The sequence below is a fragment of the Conger conger genome, chromosome 5 (genome assembly GCF_963514075.1).
Source record: "Conger conger chromosome 5, fConCon1.1, whole genome shotgun sequence".
NCBI classification, from domain to species: Eukaryota; Metazoa; Chordata; class Actinopteri; order Anguilliformes; family Congridae; genus Conger; species Conger conger.
The window spans coordinates 32,110,628-32,138,001 of NC_083764.1; the positions used below are offsets into that span (position 1 = coordinate 32,110,628).

Genomic DNA, 27,374 nt, shown 5'->3' on the forward strand with positions numbered 1-27,374 from the left:
ATATATCGAGCTAACCGGTGAGCTAGATACTGTTATGTCTGTTCGAAGAACGGTAATCGCAACCGTGTATTATTTTGCCATGTAGCCACCAAACAATCAAGTTATTATGGCAAGGGCGTTCACCGGTGAGGTAGTGACTATGCTTGTCGATTAACTATTAGCTGATGTTAAGTTAAGCGATTTTATGTAGTATTAGCTATGTTAGCGATGTAGTTATTTTTTTCAATCTTTGTTTTCTGACCTGCCTTAGCAGGTTATATTGCTGAAAAATCTCCCGTCTCGTTTCGAAATTTCGTGATTTTAATGGTTTTAGTGTTTTAAAGGGCTTGGTAAGGTTACGTTCCCGTGTTGCATTTGTAACAACAGTCAATGTTGCCAATTGCTTGGCTCATCTACATCTACAGTCTCCTCCAAAATTATTGGAACAGTAAGGCCAATTCCTTTGCTTTTGCAATACACTGAATACATTTGGCGTTGAGAGAAAACACGAGACAAGATTTTCAGCTTTTATTTCCTGGTATTCACACCTAGATGTTACTTAAGTTACTTAGAACATAGACCATTTGGTATCAGACCACCACATTTTTAGGTGAGCAAAAGTATTGAAACAGAGAGTATTTAAATAAGTGAAAGTAAATGACACTTAATATGTGGTAGCATATCCCTTGCTTGCAATAATTGCATCAAGCTTGCAACCCATTGACATCACCAAACTGTTGCAGTCTTCTTCTGTGATGATTTCCAGGATTTTACGACCGCCTCTTCCTCTCCTTCAGTCTCCTCTTCAGTAGGTGAAATGCATGCTGAATTGGGTTAAGGTCTGATAATTCACTTGGCCAGTCTAAACACTTCCACTTTTTATCCCAAATGAAGTCCTTTGTTGTGTTGGCAGTGTGTTTTGGGTCATTGTCTTGCTGCATGATGAAGTTTGTAAGTTGTAAATTGGCAGACAGATTTTTTTGTGGACTTCTGAATTCATCTTTCTGCTACCATCATGAGTTACATTATCAGTAAAGATTAGTGAGCCCACTCGAGAAGCAGCCATGCAAGCCCAAGCCATGACACTTCCTCCACCATGTTTCAAAGATGAGCTTGTATGTTTTGGATCATGAGTAGGTCCCTTCGTTCGCCACACTTTGGCCTTTCCATCACTTTGGTAAAGGTTAACCTTTGTCTCATCAGTCCATAAAAATTTGTTCCAGAACTTTTGCGGCTCATCCCTGTACTTTGCAAATTGTAATCTCGCCTTCCGATTCTTACTACTGATGAATGGTTTGCATCTTGTGGTAAAGCCTCTATATTGCTGCTCTCTAAGTCTTCTTCAAACGGTTGATTGAGATGCCTTCACCCCTGCCCTGTGGAGATTGTGTTTGATGTCACTGACTGATGTCTTGGGGTTTTTCTTCACAGCATTCACAAAGTTTCTGTCATCAAGTACTGTTGTTTTCCTTGGTCCTTTTAAATAAACAAGTTCATTGTCTTAATGAATTTTATACAGGATTGTGTCATTTTGGTAAATGGAGAGTGGTGTTTCTCAGTTGTCACATTTTCTTTTTATTATTTTACTAATGTACTAGTGAATTAATTACAAGTTAAAGGGCATGACATTAAATCTGTATAAATCTTCTGTATACTTTGAATGAAGTCAATTGATCGCTGTAAATTAAGAGGTTTACTTTGTGGGCGGCACGGATGGTGCAGTGGGTTGCTGTGGGTCACAGCAAGGAGGTCCTGGGTTCGAATCCCCGTCGGCCAGGGCCTCTCTGTGCGGAGTTTGCATGTTCTCCCTGTGTCTGCGTGGGTTTCCTCCGGGTACTCCGTTTGCATTTTGTAAGATTGCATATTTAGCCAAATTTGTGTCATTATTATCACGCATGTCATCCTACCCGGATTAGGAAATGTCAGTTTGTTTTAGCAATTTAAAACAGGGAAGCAGGTTTATATGTACATAAAATCAGCATGACTCTGAAACTAAACAGACAGGTATATATAGAACAGGTAACAAGGAGAAACGGGAATCAGGTGAGCACAATAAACAAGAAGTGAGACAGGTGAAACGAATGAGAATGAATGAACAGAAACAGTACGGACAGCAGAGGGTAACAAAAGACGAAACGCTGGGGACTTCGACAGAAAACAATGCAGAGAACACAGATCATGACAAAAAACGATAACTAATATAGGCTAGGTAACATTTGGCTAGGCTACATAATTGACGGAAATGTTTCTGAATTAGCATATGTGATATGCAACTGACAATAGCCAAGAACATAAACTGTTACAGTACAAGGTGTTCAGATTGGACACATTGGGATTCTGGGTTTACAGTAAATAGTTACATTTGTTTTGATTTTTATTTGTCCAACCAATATGATACCTGGGCGGCATGGATGGTGCAGTGGGTAGCACTGCCGCCTCACAGCAAGGAGGTCCTAAGTTCGAATCCCTGTCGACCGGGGCCTCTCTGTGTGGAGTTTGCATGTTCTCCCTGTGTCACGTGGGTTTCCTCCGGGTACTCCGGTTTCCTCCCACAGTCCAAAGACATGCAGGTTAGGCTGATTGGAGAGTCTAAATTGCCTGTGGGTATGAATGTGTGAGTGAAAGGTGTGTGTGCCCTGCGATGGACTGGCAACCTTTCCAGGGTGTATTCCTGCCTTTCACCCAATGTGTGCTGGGATTGGCTCCAGCCCCCCTGCAGCCCTGTTCAGGATAAGCGGGTTCAGATAATGGATGGATGGATGGATGGGTTCACTTTGTTTTGATGAATGGATGAACTGTTATTTTTGTGGCACAGTTGAAGCTGTTTTGTTTGTCTGCTTTGATAATGGCACAGTGGAGGGAGGGAGTTCTCAAAGATCCGTTAACGGGGGAATAGAGTGCAAGATGGTGGTAGTGGAGTGAAGGAGTAAGCGTTTTCCGAATAATGGGATGCACCCTATATATGTCCAGTGTCCACTATCATTCGGCGGCTTTAGTATACGAGTAAAAAGTAAGATGGATTTTAGGACATGTTTCTCAAAAACATCCGGAATGCGTTCTTGTAAAGTACACTATCGTTCAAAAGTTTGGGTTCATCTTGTCTTTTTCAGCTTTTTCTGATTCCAATTTCATATTTTATATCTCTGTTTGTAATCAAATAATTCATACGTGGTCAAAGTGCAGACTCAAGAGCTTTTTTATTTTTATTTTTATTTTTGTATACATTTTGATTTCACCATCTAGTAATTACAGCACTTTTTATATGTAGTCCCCCATTTCAGTGTTTGAGACAAATTAACATAATGTCAAAGAACAGTTATGTTTTGTATTTGGTTGCATGCCATGACTTAATGATGTGTCAGAGTCTGATTTGATCATACTAAAACTCTTTGCATATGAATAGATCGCTATGGGAATTGGGGGGTGGGAGTAGATTGAGCTGCAAATTATTCTGATACAGTATGGAACACATTTGTTGACTAAATGGGTTTAAGTCATCACGGTATCAAATGAGCCTTCATTTTATTTTAATTTTTATAAAATATTAAATATTAAAAAAAAAGGAAAAAGGCCCTGTGCAAAAGTTTGGGAACCTTGGGAACTCCTCCTCAGGCAATTATAACAAGCTTGCAAACGTTTGTTAAGTCTTTCAATTCTCACTTTTGAGAGAGATATCCAAGTCTGGGGACAGTGGTGGCCATTCTAAAACCTTCATCCCTCTTTCCTGGAGATACTTCATGGTTGATTTTGAGGTACAGTACGGTGCAAAGGTTTTAGGATGCCTCCCTGATGCATGATGGATAAGTATCTGCCTGTACTTCTCAGCATTGAGGAGACCATTCATTCTGACCAAATCCCCAACTCCATTAGACACTCATTCTTGTACTGCTCTCCAGCCCTTTGGTGTACAAACCGCCTTCTGCTACAGCCAAATATTTCATATTTTGACCTGCTGCCATTTTTCTGTCACTCGGCCTTGTTTCCACGTTGGAGGTATGGTTTTTTTGTCTGCAATTCTTCCATGAAGACCACTTCTGACCAGATTTCTCACAGTTGATGGGTGTAACTGGACATCTTCTGATTGCAAAGGGAAGTAAGCATGATGTGTCTTTCAACTGCTGCATTAAGTTTCCTTGGCCGACCACTGCGTCTACGGTCCTCAACGTCACCCGTTTCTTTGTGCTTCTTCAACAGAGCTTGGACAGCACATCTGGAAACCCCTGTCTGCCTTGAAATTTCTGCCTGGGAGAGACCTTGCTGATGCAGTATAACTACCTTGTGTCTTGATGCTGTGCTCAGTCTTGCCATGGTGTATGACTTCTGACATTAAACTGTCTTTAGCAACCTCACCTTGGAAGCAGAGTTTGGCTGTTCCTCACATGATGATGATGATCATTAGCTCCTGTTTGGTATAATTGGTGAAGCACACACCTGACTATATGCCTACAAAATCCCTGACTTTGTGCAAGTGTACCTAGAAGAATTGATGCTGGTCAGAAGGCAAAGGGTGGTCACACCAAATATTGATTTGCTTTAGATTTTTCTTCTGTTCACTGACTTCATTTTGTTAATTAATAAAAATAAACTTAACATTTCTATTTTTGAAAGCATTCTTATTTTACAGCATTTTGTCACACCTGCCTAAAACTTTTGCACAGTACTGTATGCTTTGGATCATCGTCTTGCTGGAATACCCAACCTCTCTTCAACTTCAGTGTCTGGACTAACCTTCGAACATTTGCCTCTATAATTTCTTGATATTTGGTGGAATCCATATTTCCTGTGCCCCCAGCTGCCACATAAGCCCAAAACATAATGGATCATGGATTCACCTCCATGCTTCACAGTTGGCAAGGTGTTCTTCTCTTTGTTGGTGGCCAATTTTGGTTTTGTCAGTCCGAAGCACATTGTTCCAAAAGGCGTCAGGCTATTCAGTGTTATACTTCAGATGCTTAATTTTCTTTAGGTCATCAGAAAAGTTTCTTTCTGGCAACTCTGCCATGTAGGTCTTTGGTGTTAAAAGTAAATTGTATTTTTGTCCTGTGAACAGCTAGACCTGTGTCTGCTGCTCTTTTGCAGTGATGTGTGGGTCCTTCTGAGCATTTTTCACCAGGTCTCAGGCCATTCTATCTGAAATTCTTATTGGTCTTCCAGATCTTGCCTTGAATTCAACTGTTCCAGTTCTCTTCCATTTTCTAATAATGTTTCTGACAGTTGAAATAGGTAGTTTGAAACATTGAGAGAGTTATTGTATCCTTCTCCTTCTTGGTGGAAATTAATCTTCATTCTGACATCCTTGGACAACTGTTCAGAGGAACCCATGGTTGTTAACATCAGACAGAACAACCACTGCAGTTGGATACTTTAGAAGTCATGGAGTTACTTCAGAATAAAAAGTCCAGCCCTAGAATTATATTCACCTGACTCATTGAAGCCCCAAATCAGCGTTTCCATCTAAGCCTAGGCTATGTCGGCCAGTTTCTTTAGTAAAATAAGAGTGATCAGCTGTATCAAAAGGCTTTAGAGAGGTCAATGAAGAGTGCCGTGCACTTCTGTTTGTTATCAATGGCTGAGATAATGTCATTTACTACTAATGTGGTGGCTGATAAATTATGTTGAATATTGGTTAAATGTTGAATGGATCTTGGCTAAGCAAGATAATTTGGAGATAGGGCGGTAGTTATTGACATCTGAGGAATCTCCCCCTTTTAAAAGCGGGAGGATGTGTGCACATTTCCAGACATTGGGAATAATGCCTTCTGTAAGTGATAGATTCAAAATATTCACTAGTGGTCTTACAATTAGGGGAGCAGCAAGTTTTAATAAGTATGGATCAAGTTTTTCTTCCCCAATCCTCAGGGTCAATATTCAATAGTGATGGGGAAACTTCATCTTCAGAGCATAGACTACGGGAGAATTTTTCCCTGATCAGAGGGAGCCTTGTTGGGCCTTGATTTAATTTTGGTGTAGTCTGAGGGGTCTCGGTGTTTTCAAATGAATAGCCTCCATTGATAAAGTGTTGGTTAAATGTGTTCCCTATATTAATATTATGAAGAATTTGGCCCAAATCTGTTTTGAGTTGTTGTGGAAATGAGGGCTTTGTGTTGTTATTCATAGATTTAATCATTTTCCAAAATTTGATTGTCGTTATGCGCCGTCAGTGCATTGATGAAAAATTCTGATTTGGCCTTGTGATTGAGGCAAGGGATTTATTTCTCAGTTGTCTGAAGGATTTCCAGTCTGACAGGAGATTTGATGCTTTGGCTGCTGACCATGCCTTGTTTCTATTAATAAGTAATTCAGATGCAGAAGAGAACCATGGATTAGATCTATCTTTAATTCTTTCTTTCTTAAAGGGTGCTTGTTTTTCTCCGATTTAATTTTAAATGTTGGTAAAATGTCTCAACGCCAATTCAATGTCAGGGATTTCTGCCATCTGAGCAATGTCACTATGAAAGAGATCATATAAAAATCCTTGTTAATTAAAATGCTTAATTTCTTTTGGTAATAAAACGAGGGTGAGATTTCAGAATTTTTTAATTTTTGCGTGATGAGCTGCGTCAAGTTTAAATAAGTGTATCTGAAGCACAAGTCAGCCAGTCTAGATTAAAATCACCCATTATAATTAGTTCCATAATCGGCAAATTCCGATGAGATCATTGATTAGTTATCGATGGTGTAGGGGGGTTCAGAGGGCGGCGGTACACTGCTGAGACTAGTAATGGAACTCCACAGATCTATGTTTACGATTAAACAATTACATGGATATCAAGCTATCCGCATTAGACTATAAAAATTTAGTTTTTAGAAAGTGTAGGCTATATTCTCCTTAAAATATCTGTCTTTTTGCATCACATCCATAATATTTGTCACATTTTTTCTGGCTTAACAATATTTGTTAAACAAATTTTTTGGCCCTTCCCCTCAGCCAAGTTGGTGCAAACATATTTTTTCTCATGTAAGAAGAGTAATTTTTCAGAGGGATTTTGTATCCAAATGTCACATCCATAACACTGGAATTGCCCAGTCAGGACGATAAGAATTTGTGTTTTTTGGACGAAATTCGAGGTGGTATGCTATGATGGCACCAGTAGCACCACCCATTCCGGTGCTGTTGGACCGGGGGTGATTTAACAGTTGAGGGGTGTCATTCCTTCTCACAAGCCAGTGACCGAGAGCATGTGGTTGCTCCTTGGACAAGCAACAGAGATCAAGGTGACTCCACATATTAGGCCATTGCTGGTGAATAGTAAATGTCTCCCCTCTCATTCCTTCTGTGTAGCTGTTCAGAATGTCCCGCTATACAATTGAATCTGAATTGAATCCCCTGCCACCTCGATTCCTTTAGAATGTTTGACTGTGCAGAGTAATCTCACCTCTCCTCCTTGTCTTCTAGCTCTTGAGAAAGTCCCACCGTATGGAAAAAATGTCCCCCCCTCCTCCTACCCTTTGTACTATGCAGTTTAATCTCTTCTCTCAGAATGGCCCACTTTACCCTCTAACTCTTCGAAATGTTGCTCTTGACACGTCTTTTTCCATTACACTATGCAGTCTAACCTCCGCTCTCTGCCCTTTTAGCTCTTCAGAATGTCCCACTATACAGACGAGCCCCGCTTCACCATTGAGCAGATTGACCTGCTGCAGCGGCTACGCCGCACAGGCATGACCAAACAGGAGATCCTCCATGCCCTGGACACCCTGGACCGGCTGGACCGTGAGCATGGCGACAAATTTGGCCGCCGCACAGCCTATGGGGGTGGGGGAGGGGGTGGAGGTTCCACCACTGGTAACAGCAGCAACCATGGAAACAACACTACAACCTCCACATCCTCGTTCACCTCTGCCAATGTGGCGGCCTCCTCTTCCACCGCCACCACGGCCACTCAGACCCAGTACCGTGGTGGGCTGTCGCCATCGCCCAGCAACAGCTACGACACATCCCCTCCCCCTCAGGCCGCCGTCTCCTCAGCGGTCTCTCTGGTGGGCGTGTCCCAGAATGGGCGAGATGGTCTGACTGGGGTCGCGCCAAATGGCAAGCTCTCTCCACCCCGTTATCCTTTAAACAGTGCCCGCGGTTATAGCTTTGACGCGGCAGAGGAGGAGCTGGACATCGACGACAAGGTGGAGGAGCTCATGAGGTCAGTGTGCAATTGACAGGGTTGACGGACAAATCGGTTTGAATGCTATCAATACATTAAATTCACTTCGATAACTGAAAGATTTAACTTTGGTCATACTGTGCTTTGAAAAAGTATTTGTCTCCTTCCCGATTTTCACTATTGCATATTTTTCACACTGAATGGTTTCAGATCTTTAGACACATTTAAAAATGATTGGTTATCAAACGTCCATCTCACCCCTGTGAAACAGTAATTGCCCCCTTAAATTTAATAACTGGTTTCACCTTTTACTCCAATAATTGCAGCCAAACACTTGCTATTATCCCCCACCTAATGAATTCAAGTATGTATATCTGTCGACTTTGCATGTATATTAACCAGGCCAGTCATCGTCTAGAATCAGTTGTCAATTACTTTCTTAACCCGGCCAACAGCTCCGCACAGGAGGAGAGTTCACATGGGAGGAGGGTCAATTTTCTCTCTCTGTTTTATCGCTTGGATTCTGTTATATCAATCCTTTTCTAAACCAGGAGGGGGGTTTAGTCTTTACTCTATTTGTTATGTTCCTGTAAAGGGATTTTCAGAGTCACAAACTCTCACTCGATTTAATTAATCCAACATTTCATATGCAATGCTTCTTCGCTAGGTTTCTGTTATGCCTTTTGTCTTCATCACCGTTGTCATTTGATTTATTCTCTATAGCTGATAAAATAAAGTAACCTAGATTATTCCATACATTAATAAGATAAATGCTGTGCTTTTAATATCAGTTATGAAATAGCCTGCTCTGCAGAATCAGGCCATGCATATACACATAAATGGGTTTACTTTAGGTATACTTAAATACACTTTTACATGAGCATGGTCCTTACTGGCATAATATTCGATTAAGGTTTTTCTGATGTTTAGAATGAGTTTAGGAAGCAATTTAAAGAATTGCTATAATCATTATCAAGATCAGTCTTATTTGAGAGAACTGCAATTATTGGATTTAATAAAATGTATTGCAAACTTTGGACCCATCACATAATTATATGTATAATGAAAACAGAATACAAATTTTTAATGTGGAAATTGCTGATAAACAAAGAGTGTAATTCCATTTTAAATGCACCTTTAGCAAAATTGTATTATACAAACCTTCCCAACTGCCCTCTACCTACTCAACCTTAGCAAATTCTGTCGGTTACATTTGTGGTTCTCAAGAGTAGATATTGCAATGTACAACAGTATCTTTTTGGACATTACTGCAACCACTGGGATTAAAAAAGGACAACTTTGCTTATGGTGTGTAATGAGAATCAAATATTAGAAAGGTACTTTCAGGAACATGAACACAGGCTTGTACTCGTTAGGACAGTGTTTATTTTCATTAATCTCTCCTGAGTTGCAGTCCCAGGTTCCAGTTTGTTAATGTGAATGATGTGAATAATCCAAAGAGGAAAGAATAAAATAAAATAACCAAATTAAGGAGTGGTTAACTAGACAATAGGCCAATCCTATTTCTGGGTAGGCAAATTGGAAGAAATTCTGCCAGCCTTCCTGGAGCTTGGTTCTGAGTTGATGAGTTCTGAGCACAAAACTCTTTCAGAAGCAAATAAAACTTGCATTGTTTTTCTGCTCCGTCTATAAGATGAAACAACCATACTTGTAATTGAATTCCTTCCACCGAACACCAAAGAAAGCTGTGGATAAGTGCTATTATGAGAGATGATGCAAGAAAGGCAGGCAGCAGCACTGTCCTGTGCAATAGTTATGTCTAGTAACGTTGGTTTTCTTGATGCTAGCCGTGTATGAACAACTGATTGTGTTTTCTAGGCTAGAAAACTCTAGGTCATTGTTTGATATAGCTAAATATGCATGCACAGGTATCACAGAAGTGATGTGTTATTAATATGAACGAAAATCTTAAAACTAACCAAACTAGCTAGCAAAAATGCTACAAATACCACAGCTAGCTAGATGGTAGTTGGTCTCAGCGACGAGTTTAGCTGCATTCCTTTCACTAGTGTACCCGGCTGTAACAATTACCAAGTATAACATACCATCTATACATATACATATGCATATGTACACACTCACTGAGGCCCTTTAAAAATATATTTTTTATTACACCTACTTATTCATGCGATTATTTAATCAGCCAATTGTGTTGCAGCAATGCAATGCATACAATCATGTAGATACGGGTCAGGAGCTTCAGTTAATGTCCACATCAACCATCAGAATGTGGAAAAAATGTGATCCAAGAGACTTTGACTGTGGAATGATTGTTGGTGGCAGACAGGGTGGTTTGAGTATCTCAGAGACTGCTGATCTCCTGTGATTTTCACGCACACTAGTCTCTAGAATGTTCAAGGAATTGTGCAAAAAAAAAAAAAAAATCCATTGAAATGCCATCAGAGGAGAATGGCCAGACTGGTCAAAGCTGACAGGAAGTTGACAGTAACACAAATAACCACGCAACAGTGGTATGCAGAAGAGCATCTCTGAACACACAACGCAAGTCTATGTGGAGAGGCTACAGCAGTAGAAGTCTGAAAAAGATGTAAATAAATACCTAATAAAGTGCTCTGAGTGTGCACAAGTATCATATAAAGCTAATGTTACTTTTGACTCCATATTATGAAAAACTTGTTACAGGATTCACTAGCAAACATACTATAATGCTACGGCTAAGATGCTAACGTTAAATGTGTGATGTGTTTTCATATTCTATACATTATATAACAGATTTCAGCATTTTTGCTATGTTACTGACAACATTCAAATGTTTATGGGTGCTTGTGTAACATTTCTTAATGACAGATTAAAGCCGGTGAGCTGGGCCAGGACGGGATATGTTTACTTACCATGCTTTGCACAGATTGAAAAAGTATAGCTTGAGCTAACTTAAATTACTTGTACACGCGGAGTTTGGTCGAATCTTAAAATTTGGGCCCATCGAGATTTGAGTGGAACTAGAGGAAAACTAAGTACTTAGAGGCAAAGTGGATGAAATAATCCTGTGTTGGAGCTTGTGTTGAAACAGCCCATCTCCTGGGGTGTCATTTATAAAACTCGGAGAAACCATACTAAATGTTTGCGTATGTACAAATGAAGAAATGTACGTATGCCAAAAAATATAAAAAATAAATAATAGATTTATAAAACCTTGTGTACGCCTGCCAGTGCCCAATTTCCTTTTATAAATCCCAAAACAACTTGGAATTGTCCTTACGTGCACAAGCCCAAAACACCGCCGAGTTCACTCCCACAATTACCCAGAAATGGTTAAAGAAACTCCCTTAATTAATATTGATGAGCATTGTACTTGATAATCCCAATGTACAGTTGAGGTCAAAATTATTAGCCCCCTTGTGAAATCAGACAAAACCTTTGATTTCTCCATGGAAATGACCATTAACAACAAGTGTTTATAGTTTGTTTGTTTCCAAAATATCAAAGACAAAATGCCCACTAAGTTTGATTAGAATATTTTATTGATGCACTGAGTTGAAACAAGAAAAGGCAAAAATGACACAGCCAAAATGATTAGCCCCCTGGCCATTAATAGTCAATAGTGTACCCTTTCTGGGCCACAACTGACAACAACCTCTTAGAGTAGTTCTTCACAAGGTTGGAACATGTCTCTTGAGGGATTTTGGCCCATTCTTCCATTGCAAATTGTTCCAGCTGGTCCAAATTGCGTGGTTTCCGAGAATGGACATTCAATTTGAGCACCCGCCACAGATTCTCAATAGGATTGAGACCTGGGCTCAGTGCGGGCCACTCCAGGACCTTGGTTTTGGTGTCCTGTTGGACCAATTTTGAAGTATGCTTTGGATCATTGTCTTGTTGGAAGACCCAGCGACGACCTAAGCCTAGATTAAGAGCAGATTTCTTCATATTATCCCTCAAAATATCAATATAATTTTCTTTTTTCATGATGCCATGCACCCGAATAAGGCTCCCTGTGCCTGAGGCTGCAAAACAGCCCCACAGCATGATGCTCCCACCACCATGTTTAACTGTGGGAACTGTGTTCTTAGGGTTGAAGACCTCGTCCTTTCTTCGCCAAACATAAGCAACATCCATGTGCCCAAACCGTTCCAGTTTAGTTTCATCAGACCAAAGGACAGACTTCCAAAACTCATCTTTACCTTTCAAATGTTCACAGGCAAACCTCAGTCTGGCTCTGATGTGCCGCTCTTTGAGTAAAGGGGTTCTTCTGGGACGATGGCCCTGAAGCCCACCACGATGAAGAGCCCTCACAACTGTGTTCCTAGAAACATTAACTCCAGAATAGGCCAGGTCAGCAACAATCATCTTGGCAGATGTCCAGGGCTTCTTGTTGACATCTCTGACTATTTTCCTCTCCAGAGTTCTTGAAATCTTGCGCTTTCGGCCACGCCCAGGTTTGTTTCTTACAGAATTTGTCACCTTCTACTTAGCAATGATGCAATGTACAGCTGTTCTAGACACTGTAAAACGCTTGGAAATGGCAGTATAGCCTTCCCCCTTATTATGAGCCTCCACTATCTTCTTTCTGAGCTCATTTCTGGGCTGATTTCCTTTGTCTTTGGCATTGTGAGTAGGAGTAGTCCCTCTCAATGTGTTCAAGTGCCCTGTTCTTTGGAGTCCCTTAAGTAAAGCTCAATGCTGATTGAATGCTCAGGTGTTGTTGGGAAGCTAATTGACTGCACAGGTGTGGTTTGAAAGCTAATTGGTTGATTGTATGTGTTTTGAAAGCAAAAATGCACATGGGGGCTAATATTTTTGACAACCTCATTTTTCACTATATTTGATATAAAACAAGCCTAAAAATGTATTTTACATTCCAAAATGTACCAAAAGCTACTAAATAGCACTGGTGAATGTTTGATTATATCAAGTTTTAGCAATAATGCAAGCATTGGGCAGAATTTTATAACCATAGTTATCATAGAATGTCTGTTTTAAATATGTATATGGATGGTTCAATTATGGTTTATTGTATGGCATTTCTTCATACGTGTTTATTTATTGACACGCAAATTCAAACTACCGGCAAACTGAACGTAGCTTTCCACTATGCGTTATCTACATAAAAATAAATGAAGCAAAACATTATCATTAGGCTATGTATCCATTGGATATTGAAAGCGAAAATTCCCTGCTTTCAGTGAAAGATTGACCATGTTATTCTCACCACCATGATTGCCATATAAAACCGCCATATAAAATGCATTGCCATATAAAATGCAAGTTAGCATTACATAAGAATATATCAAATTGTACAGCAGACCCGGTCGTTGTTATATCAGGCAAATATTGCGTGACAACGGAATTTGGAGTTCACAACCCCGTCTAACAAAGTTGTTAACAGTAGCATATTCACAGATTTAATGCCAATCAAGTCTATCAGGCACAAGCCTTAGAAGAGTGATGAAAACATGTAGAATTATAATTTGAACCGATGCATTTAAAAAAAAAATAATAATAATAAAATGACACACGATCGACCAGAAATGCCTGGACTTAAAACTACAGGGATTTAACTACAGATTTCTGCAACTGTGAGGTTACACTGCACAATGTCAAAGTCAATGTAAATATTTAATTTGGCAATTAGGCTGACTTACTATTATCTGACTTACAATCTTGACACTTAACTATTCAGATGGCCACAATTAAATTTCTCAGTAATCCAGTAAAAAACAAACAAACAAAAAAACTGGTTATGAGCAGTATCGGTTAACCATTTGAAGATTTGGATGGTAACCGGTAACTAAAACTGATGATTTGTCACATCCCTGGCTATTTGCGTTACTGTCACCTTCCTGTCAGCTTTGACCAGTCTGGCCATTCTCCTCTGATGTCTCTCATTAACCAGGTGTTCCTGTCTGCAGAACTGCTGCTCACTGGAGTTTTTTTGCACCATCCTTTGCAAACTCTAGAGACTAGTGTGCGTGGAAATCCCAGGAGATCAGCAGTTTCTGAGATGCTCAAACCACCCTGTCTGCCACCAGCAATCATTCCACGGTCAAAGTCACTTAGATCACATTTTTTTAAATGTAATAATTTGGTTACTTTAAAGAATTGAATCAATTAACAATATTAATGTCTCCAGGACTTGTAGACCACTATAATGACAACCACCTCGTTGGAATGTTGTTTTGGCAAGTAAATACCAAATTGTGCATTTACAAAAACCAAACGCATTCAAAAAATCTTTTTTAGAGATCAGTGTCAACACACGCAACACACGCAATGCTGAGGAAACTTTGTATTGTACAACTTGAGTACATGCGACTTAGTCTGGTTCATGAACACATCTCCTTCATTAATTTCCCTGGTGTAAAATCCAGCTATGACCAGCTTGAAATGCCCAGTCTCAGCTGTTTTTTTTCAGCAGGGTTCACATTGACTATTTGTTACTGTTCTCTGCAGGATTCTAGTTAGCTGTCGAATTCCGCACCTACCTAAAACGGTCATTGTTATTCTGTATTTTGCTACAAGTGGAGCTACGCCATACTATTCCATTGTTTAGCAAGCTAATAATGTTTACAGCTAGGCTAACTGTCTGAAATGGCTGGCAAACTTTAATCACAATCCTCGTCCACACTCGATCACCATCCATCCGTTCTTTGCAACCAGCCACCATGAAATTTAACTAGAGGTGGGAAAATAGATACTAGATATGGTCTGCAGATACGCCCTACTCATGAAATCGGGAGGGAGGACTGTGGATCAGACTTCGTAACTTTTGTTTGTTCATCCCACTGTAGTACTAAGTGTTCGCCATAAGGTGGTGACCACGCCATTATAACGAAGCACTGTCTGGGTTCGACCAACAGTACAACTCACGCAGCCAGGAACCGTTTGAGTCACCCTAGCTAGCATGTAGTGCGGTAAGACGATAATATCAGGTTTACATATATTTAGTTGAGCCATCATAAAATGTCTGGACCGCGGAGGTCAATAAGAGTGCATGTGGTAACTTTTAAATGAAGCGCCAAAAAAACTCTATTTTTGTCCATGTCCACCTATTCATGGTTTTGTTTGACCGGCAGCTCTTTCTCTTTCTCTCTAGAAGAGACAGCGGGATGGTGAAGGAAGAAATCAAGGCTTTCCTGGGAAATCGTCGCATATCCCAGGCCGTCGTCGCCCAGGTGACAGGTAAGTGTAGCTAACTCACAATATTGATATTATACGAGCTGGCAAGCTAATTTGAACATTCTGTAACGTTAAAAGACGAAGCTACTGTTTTGAAATTGTGTGGTAATTAGTAGTTGGATTGTAGAATGTAGATGGTAGAGTGGATTGAATGCGGTTTCTGTTAGTCATTATCCAGTACCAGAACTATATAGTGTTTCCTATAGTATTTTATGCACTCTGTATCTGTCAATTGCGCCAGAAATGATCAGAACGATTTCAGAACTTTTTTTTTTTTTAGGTAGATCTAACGACTAGGTATGTGACAAATCATCAGTTTTGTAACCGGTTACCATCCCTTTTTGCAAACGTGTAAGCGATACTGCTTATAATAAATTTAATTGCATTTTCACACTTTATTTTGGTCCATCTCAATTGTTAAATGTCAACATTGTAAATCCGATAATGGTAAATCAGCCGAATTGCCAAATTAGATATTTACCATTACATTGACAGTGTGCAGTGTCACCTACCTCACAGTTGCAGAAATCCCTGTAGTTTACGTCCACTGGTCGTAATTACATTGGCATGTAATCTGTAAATATGCTTTTTTACAGATGTTACTTTGTTACAGACAGGGTTGTGCACTCGAAATTCCGCATTATTTTGCTGATTTGAATATAACATCGGGTCTATTTTACCATAGGCGACTGGGTCTAATGATTTCACTTTCCTGCCAACACAGGTCTCTGTCCAATTTGATATATTTTTATGTAACGGTAAACTTGCATTTTATATTTCAATGCATTTTATATGGCGTGGGACAATCGTGGTGGTGAGATTAACGTGTCCATTTTTCGTTGAAAGCAGGGAATTTTCGCTTTCAATATCCGATGGATAAATAGCCTAATGGTAATGTATTGCTTTATTTATTTTTATGTAGGTACCGCATAGTGGAAAGCGAAGTTCAGTTTGCCATTAGTTTTAATTCACGTGTCAAACGAATAAACAAGTATGAAGAAACGCCATAGAATAAGCCATAAGTGAACTAACATCTACAGATTTAAAACACACACAAATATTTGACTATTATAGTACTGTAGCATTCGATTCCATGCGGTGTTCGCATTCTTAACCCTCTGAAATGGCCGCCGATTGCTTGTGGACAGCGTTGTGTAATATTTCGTGCAACATTTGTGCAATGATGTATTGCTTTGTTTATTTTTATGTAGATACAGCATAGTTGAAAGCTACGTTCAGTTTGCTGTAGTTTTAATTTGCGTCAACGAATAAACACGGATCTTCTGTGAACCTTAAGAAACAACATAACGTTACAATAAGCCAAAAGTCAATCAACAGCTACAGAAATTATTTGATAACTCTAATACTGTAGCATTCAATTGCCTGTGGTGTTTGCATTTTAAACCCCTGAAATGGCCAGATTGCTTGCTCAAACTACTAACCAGTTTAGAATAGTTTAGAACCGCAAGAATATGCCTAGTGGTGAACACGCATTTATTTTAAACTGAGCTTACAATTTCACCTTCAGACGGTTATCGGTTATCAATTTTTTGTAACCGGTTACAAATCAGTTTCGGTTAACCGGTTAACCTTTCACACCCCTAATGTCAACATGGATAGTAGCCTAATAGCCAAATTAAGGATTTACATTTAAATCGTGCCCAGACATGTCCAGCAGTCAGTAGTTAAAGCCTTGTAGGCTTCGTCCAGGCATGCTGGTTGATCTCGTCACTTTTCTTAAAGGCATCGGTTGAAATTATAATTCTGTGTTTTCATCCCTCTTCCCTATGGCTTCTGCCTGACAGATGTGATTGGCATGAAATGTGCCAAATCTGCTGCTTTTAAAAACTGTTGAAACTGTTGAGACTGTTCCGGACAGGATTATGCACTCAAAATTCTGTGGTCACATTAATGTCAAATATTTGCATCATGATAAGACCATGCCGTGGTGGCGACATGATAAATCTGGTCTATTTTAGGCAGGGAATCCTACAGAAACCGTGCAAGTATAAAAATGGGATTTTGTACAGATGCCATAGTCAACTGGTCTAATGATTTTACTTATGGCAATGGTTTCTATATGCCTTATATTTTTATGTAACTGTAAACTTTGCCAATGCATTTAATTTTATACTGCACAGGGCAATCTGTTGTGACAGGATTAATGTGGTCCTTTTAAAGCAGGGAATTTTTGCTTTCAATTTCATTTTAGAAATAGTTGAAATACACATTCCTTATGAAGGTAGTTAAGGTAAGCTTTTGCCAGCATTAGATATATAGAACTGTAAATAATAATAATTAAAAACCAATAAATACATTTATTATTTATTTAACAACCCCGACCGGAGGCTGCAGTAAATTTGATCCAGGTAGAAGAAGGCTCACTCCATAGAGAGTGCTGCCATTCATGCTTTGAAATGTTTGGGGTGTTATGGGTTTATTCAGCACAGTAATCCTGCTTTGTGAAATACCACCAGTTCAGATTGTTAGCTAGCTAGCATGTAGCAACAACAGGAATAAGCCAACAGGGTCCATCAAGATGAGTGTTTAACAATATAGTAGACCAACTGTTCGATTAACTAACATGAAGGGCCAGAAACAGAGGCGTTGAGTAGTTGAACGTAAGCAAAGAATGGCTAGACATTAAGTATTCTCAGCCTTCCTCACACATTAAAATGTGTAAAGACTTTCAGTAGGACATAGCAAGCAAGCTTACTAGCTAGCTAGTTATATTAACATTACAGCAATCTAGAAAATCCACCACAATCACCGCAAACAACTTCAACAAACAAATTAAGCTGATGGCAATTGCCCACGTGTGTCACAGCTACGCTCAGCTACGTAAAATTGAGAAAATGTACTACCATACCTCTGGCTAAAATAATGTCCACAAAATTGTGACCGCATCCTCCGTCCTTACTTAGGCATTTTTAATCCTGTATCATTCATGTCTAAAGTTAGCTCTGTTCCATAGCTTGTTTGGTGCACAAAACAACAGATTATTTACAATGGGTCACGTCTTCCCCATCGGCAAAAGTCTTTATATGTTCGCTAATGTTTGCGATGTTGAACGCACCCCAGATCACACAGTGACAAGAATACTAATTAAGTTGTTATGTCCTTAATCTATGATCGGAACAAGTTCACACAACAGTCATGCACAAGAGAGAAGTGAGGAAAATAACAGCATGCAGTAGTTTTTACTGATCTAAGGGGGAGGAACCAGGGAGAAACTGGCCTATCACGAAAGTGTTAACTTTGTTAAGCATTTGTCACTGATGTACAGCTACCACAGCCAATGTAAAAAATAATTAATCAAATTACTCATTCCTACAACATTCCTATTCGGAAAAAAGTCAACAGTCGTTATGAGTACTCGTCTAAAACAAATACTCGGCTCACCCCTACTCCAGACTAACTTTTTACCATTTTTCCATCATATGCGCAAAGTCCCAATATAGCGTCCCAGTCCGTTCTGAAACATAATTTTTGAGCCACGCTAACATTGAAAAGACAGGATAGGCCGATAGAAATACATTTGTATCAAGAAAGTAATTTAGGAAGTTAAACTGAAGAGATGATCTAAAATCTTACAAGCAGGTTGTTAATCGTGTTAAAGGGACAATAGGTAAGATTTTTGTGTTAAAACATTGTTGCAAGGCCATTGTAAATCCCTGTTGTTGAAAAAGGCTCACTGATATGTTGACTCACCCTCTGCCTGTGTTTATAGTCCTTAAATTCTGGTTTCAAAATATACATTTGACGGGCCGTCACTGTACCAAAACCTTGCACAACTGAATAATAATGCAAGCTCATTGGTTGAAAAATTTCCACAGCCAATGGCATGGGGGCTTATTCTGATGCGTTGTGTATGGACATAGTAGCGAGGCAATTAGAGTTGCCACATTCAATTTGTGAAAAACCAGGACATTTGACGCACGACACGGGGCATTTAACTATATTTGCAAATATACTATGTTAACAGTTGTAGGACTCCCTACTGCCTCTCTTACCTCTATTTGTCCTGACATAGATGCACTCTGGCAGTTTTAAGCACTCAAAGGCTGCATTTATTCACAAAAAAATAAATTCGAAGTATTAGGCGATTACCTCTAGGCTAGTAACTAGCTGAAATACGGTGGGGTGTTTGAAGTGAATGCACATTCCATACTGACAGCCCGTGCAGCAGTTGCTAGGTGATAAGGTAAACTTTCGTATTTCTGCTACCAATTAAAAAGAAGTATAGGCATATGGCCAATCATCGTCAATTTGTCTCAAACTGTAAGTTGCAGTTGTATCATTTGTGGTACACTATCATATCTTAGTTATATAGCCGGCTAGTTCCATAGCCAAATAAGCTGCTTGCTCATAATATTGTTGGTTAGCTAGAGTGAAAACTTCAAAAAGGCAAAACATATAAATAGTGTTGTGCAGCACAATGAAGTCAACCTTTCATAAAGTCACTTGATCGGTAAACATTTTCTTACTAGAACTCAACAGAAAGACGACAAGCTCTGTCGCGTTTGTCACTGTCAACTTTCCAAAACAGTGTATGTTGTGGCTTGAGGGTGTTTGTTGCTGCAATTCCTCTCTTGACCGTTAGGAATCTTAAATTACCTATTGTACCTTTAAGTACTCATAATTCTAAATTTAACAAATGGAGCTGTAGTCAGAATTATATCGCTAAATAGAGTAATAGGAACATTGCCTTGAATTATTTTGCAGGTAAATGTTCACAATTTGAAACCAGCAGCCTAAATCAAAGTCTTAATTGTTGTAAATAACTTAGGCTATGCATATCTGGCAAAAATCTAAAGTAGGTTATAGTTAACCTATCAGCCCCTTTCAACGACTGCTGACTACAGTAAAAGCCATTGACTGTAACATGTTATTTAACTTAATGTTAGCAGGGGGAAATGCTAGCTACCTATACAAGCTGCCGGCTAGATTTGTGTTCGCCATAATGCTATCGTAGTAACATTATTTATGAGAATAATTACATCTAAAAAGATGCTTCTTCATTCACCTATGGTGAATGTAGCCTTGTCCAGGAGGAGTTGATGTCGTCAGACAGTGTCCAATGTTCATTGGGTGTTTGGACCCTGAACCGTAACACCCTCCTGTTGATGGGTCAGCTGTGGTGGCCAAAGACTTCCAGCTTATCTCCTCTCTCCTGCCCCATAGCCAACAAGTGCTCTTTCTGCTGCTTCCCCCATCCTGCGAGCTGCTATCTTCCTGTCCTTTCCTGTCATACCAATGGCTGTGAGCATTCTCCATACTGACTGAGCAGGGTATCCTCTACAGCCGACCTCAACTGGGAATAGCCATGCCTGCCACCCTTTCCCCCTGCAGTCATTACATTACATTACATTATTGGCATTTGGCAGACGCTCGTATCCAGATACAGTTGATTAGACTAAGCAGGAGACAATCCTCCCCTGGAGCAATGCAGGGTTAAGGGCCTTGCTGAAGGGCCCAATGGCTGTGCGGATCATATTGTGGCTACACCGGGATTAGAACCACCAAACTTGCGTGTCCCAGTCATTTACCTTAACCACTACGCTACTGGCCGCCCCAGTCTTGTCCTGGTATTTGGCACTATTTCTTTCAAAGGCTTGGTCACACCCTTCTTCCCATGGGACTGTAAGTTTGATGAGGATGATTTTCTTTGCCTCAACCAACCACAGGACCACATCTGGCCTCAGGGTTGGCTGGACAACCTGTGGGAACTGCAGCCTTCCTCCCAGGTCTTCCTCTCATTTCCCATAACTGGGACTTCTGTAGTCGGTTGTTTGATATTCTTGCTGTGGTTGATGGCTTTTCTCCCTCCCTCACAAACTTGATTGATGGTGTTGGTTTCTTGGTGGCGTTTCTTGCGACTTTCCTGCTCCAGGGTGTTAGTGAGTGTCATGAGCACCTTGTTATGGCGCCACCTGTACCTTCCTTGGGTGTGTGCTGTTTTACACCCTGACAGGATGTGCCCCATGGTCCCTTTCCCCCCACAAAGCTTGCACAGTGGGTCCTCTCTCATGCCCCACCTGTGCAAATTTGTTGGAGTGAGGAACATTATTTAACAATTTAGGAAAGTCGTTCTACCTTTTAGGCTTCAGAAGGAGCACGGATCACTGCGCTCAACCAGCGGAAGACCATGGAGGATACATACGTGTTCAGTGGTTATAGTTAAAACCGTCTAACTTCTCCGAAAATATCTCTTGTCTAAATTGTTTTCCCGCACATGTATTTCAAATACATGTGATACCTTGTAAATAAGACTGCTTTGGAGTTGCTGTAAGGTATATTTCTTCACTTTGAAGGAGGTAGGCTACAGACTCCTATAGGCTTAAAGTCTTGCTAAACTAACACGCTAACATGGAAACTGCAAAAAATATTGGTGGTTTCATTTTAAGATTATTTATTTATTTATTTATTTATTTATTTATTTATTTATTTATTTATTTACTTACTTACTTTTACTTACTTTTACTTACTTACTTACTTACTTACTTTTACTTACTTTTACTTACTTACTTACTTTTACTTACTTACTTACTTACTTACTTACTTTCTTTCTTTCTTTCTTTCTTTCTTTCTTTCTTTCTTTCTTTCTTTCTTTTAAGCCCATTCTTCCCGAAAGTCGTCCCGGGGATGATTTCTCTTCATACTGTAAACATTTTTTATTATCCCTGGGATGTCAGGATGCCGTTAGTCTCAAGTCCTGATATAGTCCCTACATTTTTTGGGATCAAAAGTAATTGGACAGATTAACACAAGACATCATATTCAGTATTTTGTTGCAAATCCTTTGCAATCAATTTTACTATTAAAGTGGTTTGCTTTGGATCTGTTCCTTTTTTTCTTCATACTTTCCATCACTCTGCTACTGGTTGATCTTTGTCTCATCTGTCCATAACATACAAAAAACACTACAGGACGTGTTTGCACTCTGTAACCTGGCCATTATATTCTTATTATAGGCTTGCGAGGGGGTTCTCATCTTGTGGTGATCCATTTGAGATTATGCTGCCGTAGTCTTCTCTTGATGGTTGTTTTTAACACATCTACACCTACATCGTAGAGTTTTGAACTGTTACAATGGGATTTTTCTTCACCATGTAAACGATTCTTTTGTTATCTACAACACTGTTTGCCATTGTTGAGCTCACCCACGTGTTCTTACTTTTTAATGTGCCAAACAGTTGATTTTGACATGCCAAAAAAAATGGTTATGAAAGGCCAAATTTAATTCAGCATATAATTTGACAAAAGACCCATCAAATTATCCTAGACTGTTCAAGCAACGAGGCGGCACGGATGGTGCAGTGGGTAGCACTGCCGCCTCACAGCAAGGAGGTCCTGGGTTCGAATCCCCGTCGGCCGGGGGCCTCTCTGTGCGGAGTTTGCATGTTCTCCCCGTGTCTGCGTGGGTTTCCTCCGGGTACTTCGGTTTCCTCCCACAGTCCAAAGACATGCAGGTTAGGCTGATTGGAGAGTCTAAATTGCCCGTAGGTGTGAGTGTGTGAGTGAATGGTGTGTGTGCCCTGCGATGGACTGGCGACCTGTCCAGGGTGTATTGCTGCCTTTCGCCCAATGTATGCTGGGATAGGCTCCAGCCCCCCTGCAACCCTGTTCAGGATAAGCGGGTTAAGATAATGGATGGATGGATGGATGTTCAAGCAACGTAGATGAAATGGGGCCCTGCGTTGCCTTTTTCGACTTTGCTCAGTTTCTTGCTCTCTTTCAGGCATCAGTCAGAGCCGAATCTCCCACTGGCTGCTGCAGCAGGGCTCAGACCTAAGTGAGCAGAAGAAGAGGGCGTTCTATCGCTGGTACCAGCTGGAGAAGACCACGCCTGGTAACACCCCTCTCCTACCAAAGCCCCCTCCCATAAAACAACCTCTGGAGACCATAAGTCAATGGCTTATAGTCATGTAATCCTCTCCAGTCACATCATCTGTACTCTGGAACACGCACTCAGCACTGTACTTCGATGCTCGGTAAAGCATCGCCATTTTCATATAAAGCCTCTAACAAAGGGTCAAAACTGGAGTTGTGCTTATGTGCATGCACACATTTTCTGGGTTTCTGGGTTTGTCCATTCTTGCATGCATGTGCATAAATAAGATACCACCCTTAGCAGTCATAAGTAGTATCAATTACATGGATAACCATTTTCAAAATGGGGATGGTAACCTTTAACAAAAACAAATGATTTGTGTGATCCCTAGTATTTAGATACTTACCGATATAAAATGGGGTCATGTCACTGAAAATGCCCTCAACAGGTGCATCTCAAAAAATTAGAATATCGTAGAAAAGTTCTTTTCTTTCCATAATTTAATTAAAAAGTGCAACTTTCATACATTCTCGTTTCATTACAAAGTGAAATATTTCAAGTCTGACTTGAACTGCTGACTTGACAGTTGTCCAGAAGAGACTCATTGACACCCTCCACAAGGAGGGTGAGCCACAGAAGGTAATATTGTTGAAAGGGCTGGCTGTTCGCAGAGTGCTGTGTCAAAGCATATTCATTGAAAGTTCACTGTGTGGTAGGTAAAGGTGCACAAGCAACAGGGATGACTGCAGTCTTGAGAGGATTGTCAAGCAAAGCTGATTCAAGAACTGTGTGAAGTTTCCACAGTCAGTGATGATTTGGGGTGCCATGTCATCTGCTGGTGCTGGTGTGTGTTTTATCAAGTCCAGAGTCGACGCAGCTGTCTACCAGGAGATTTTAGAGCACTTCATGCTTCTGTCTGCTGACAAGCTTTATGGAGATGCTGATTTCCTTTTCCAGCTGGACTTGGCACCTGCCCACAGTGCCAAAACTACTAGTAACTGGTTTGCTGACCATGGTAACTGTGCTTGATTGTCCAGCCAACTTGCCTGACCTGAACCCCATAGAGAGGAAGATGAGACACCAGACCCAACAATATAGATGAGCTGAAGGCTCATAACACCTCAGCAGTGCCACAGGCTGATTGCTTCCATGCCACGACACATTGATGCAGTAATTCCTGCAAAAGGAGCCCCGACCAAGTGTTGAGTGCATAAATGAACATACAGAAATGTCAAACTTCTGGAAAGTATTATAAATCCTTTTTTTGATTGGTCTTTGGTAATATTCAAATATTTTGAGATACTGGATTTTTTTATTTTCATGAGCTGTAAACCGTAATCAAGATTAAACCAAAAAAAAGGCTTGAAATATTTAACTTTATGGAATGAATCTAGAACATACAGTGCTGTGCAAATATTTTAGGCAGGTGTGAAAAAAATGCAGTAGAATAAGACTGCTTTAAAAAATAGAAATGTTAATAGTTTATTTTTATCAATTAACAAAATGTATGAACGGAAGAAGTGAATGAACAGAAGAAAAATTAAATCAAATGAATATTTGGTGTGACCACCCTTTGCCTTCAAAACAACATCAATTCTTGTAGGTATACTTGCACACAGCTTTTGAAGGAACTCGGCAGGTAGGTTGTTCAACAAGTTGGAGAACTAGCCACTGTTCTTCTGTGGATTTAGGCAGCCTTGAATGCTTCTGTCTTTTCATGTAATCCCAGACAGACTCGATGATGTTAAATCAGGGATCTGTGGGGGCCATACCATCACTTCCAGGACTCCTTGTTCTTCTTTACGCTGAAGATAGTTCTTAATGACATTGGCTGTATGTTTGGGGTCGTTGTCCTTCTGCAGAATAAATTTGGGGCCAATCAGGCTGGAGCCTCTGTGGTGCAACAGGCTAAGACGCAGCGGACTTGTGGTTGCAGTTTGCTGCAGTTGCACACCGTGGCCCGGGGTTCGATTCAAAGTTTGGCCGGCTCACATGAAGCGGCACAATTGGCTCGCTGCTCCAGAGGGAGGGACTGGGCAGGGTTAGCTGATCGTCCCACAATAAACCACCTCGGGCACCTCGGAATCACGGTCATGAGCATGAGACGAGACTGCTTGAAGAAGGCGTGTTGCGCTGTGTGGGTGGTGTATCTAACACTACCTCAAATTGGATCAGATGGGGTACAATTGAAGGCGGCACGGATGGTGCAGTGGGTAGCACTGCCGCCTCACAGCAAGGAGGTCCTGGGTTTGAATCCCGGTCGGCCGGGGCCTCTCTGTGCGGAGTTTGCGTGTTCTCCCCGTGTCTGCGTGGGTTTCCTCCGGGTACTCCGGTTTCCTCCCACAGTCCAAAGACATGCAGGTTAGGCTGATTGGAGAGTCTAAATTGCCCGTAGGTGTGAGTGTGTGAGTGTGTGGTGTGTGTGCCCTGAGATAGACTGGCGACCTGTCCAGGGTGTATTGCTGCCTTTCGCCCAATGTATGCTGGGATAGGCTCCAGCCCCCTGCGACCCTGATCAGGATAAGCGGGTTCAGATAATGGATGGATGGATGGATGGGGTACAATTGGCTACCAAATTGGGAGAAAAGGGGAAAAATCAGAAATTAACTTATTTAAAAAATAATAATTTGGGGCCAATCAGATGCCTCCCTGATGGTATTGCATGATGGATAAGTATTTGCAAGTACTTCTCAGCATTGAGGAGACCATTAATTCTGACCAAATCCCCAACTCCATTTGCAGAAATGCAGCCCCAGACTTGCAAGGAACCTCTGTATTGCCTGCAGACACTCAGCTCTCCAGCCCTTCGGCGAACAAACTGCCTTCTACTACAGCCAAATATTTCACATTTTGTGACATCAGTCCAGAGAACCTGCTGCCATTTTTCTGCACCCCAGTTCCTGTGTTTTTGTGCATAGTTGAGTCGCTTGGCCTTATTTCCACATCGGAGGTATGGCTTTTTGGCCACAATTCTTCCATGAGGACCACTTCTGACCAGACTTCTCCGCACAGTAGATAGGTGTACCTGAGTCCCACTGGTTTCTGCCAGTTGTGAGCTGATGGCACTGCTGGACATCTTCCGATTGTGAAGGGAAGTAAGCATGATGCGTCTCATCTGCTGCCTGCAAGTTTCCTTGGCCGACCACTGCATCTACGGTCCTCAACGTCACCCATTTCTTTGTGCTTCTTCAACAGAGCTTGGACAGCACATCTGGAAACCCCTGTCTGCCTTGAAATTTCTGCCTGGGAGAGACCTTGCTGATCCAGTATAAGTACCTTGTGTCTTGATGCTGTGCTCAGTCTTGCCGTGGTGTATGACGTTAAACTGTCTTCAGCAACCTCACCTTGGAAGCAGAGTTTGGCTGTTCCTCACCCAGTTTTTACCCTCCTACACTGCTGTTTCTGTTTCAGTTAATGATTGTGTTTCAACCAATGTATTAAATTGATTATCATTAGCTCCTGTTTGGTATAATTGGTAATCACACACCTGACTATATGCCTACAAAATCCCAGACTTTGTGCAAGTGTACCGAGAAGAATTGATGCTGGTTTGAAGGCAAAGCGTGGTCACACCAAATATTGATTTGATTTAGATTTTTCTTCTGTTCACTAACTTTTCATTTTGTTAATTGATAAAAATAAACTTAACATTTCTATTTTTGAAAGCATTCTTACTTTACTGCATTTTTTTCACACCTGCCTAAAACTTTTGCACATTACTGCATGAAAGTTTTTAACTTTTTGAATTTACAGAAAAAAAAAAACTTTTCCACGATATTCAAATCTTTTGAGATGCACCTGTATTGTGGAGTCAAAGGTCTTTTCATTGTCTTCATCACACAGACTCCTTGGAAGTCCTCCAAAGGAAGTCCTCTTATTTAGACTTAGGCATTGCAAAATACAGTTGGAAATAAATGATAATACAGGAAATAAAAGCTGAAATTCGTCATCTGTCTTGTGTACATCTTTTGACCTCAAACTCTGTTGTCTTCAGTGTATAGCAAAAACAAAGGAATTGGCCTTGCTGTTCTAATACTTTTGAAGGGGACTGTATGTCTTAATTAAAAAATGTAAATATTTTATATGTCTAAGCTCTTAGTCACCAGTTTCATGAATTGACTGATTTAAGAGTGCATGGTGTCTTGCAGGTAACTGATTGATTGGAATGTTTCCAGGTGTCTAATTTGAGCCTATTTAATAACAGCTGTACTGATTAATGGGGGATTCATTTTTTTGTCACTAGGTTTGAGCAGTACTTTTCCGAAGGTGTCCAAATAATTTAAATGACCATTACCAAGTTTCAG

The 27,374-nt window shown here is 40.5% G+C and overlaps 1 protein-coding gene across 3 annotated transcripts in view; it reads left to right on the forward strand.

The window, feature by feature from the left end:
* The first annotated feature begins 222 nt into the window (after positions 1-222).
* The window catches only part of hmbox1b (homeobox containing 1 b), a 35,250-nt gene continuing 8,098 nt past the window's right edge, over positions 223-27,374 (forward strand). Inside the window, exons 1-5 of one of the 3 annotated variants that reach the window (XM_061243665.1) lie at positions 223-427; positions 723-787; positions 7,558-8,117; positions 15,154-15,239; positions 22,978-23,088. In XM_061243665.1, coding sequence (XP_061099649.1) covers positions 370-427; positions 723-787; positions 7,558-8,117; positions 15,154-15,239; positions 22,978-23,088 — 880 coding nt within the window. In that variant the 5' untranslated portion in view covers positions 223-369. The remainder of the gene's footprint in view (positions 428-722; positions 788-7,557; positions 8,118-15,153; positions 15,240-22,977; positions 23,089-27,374) is intronic. The other 2 variants (XM_061243664.1, XM_061243666.1) reach the window with 2 other exon arrangements.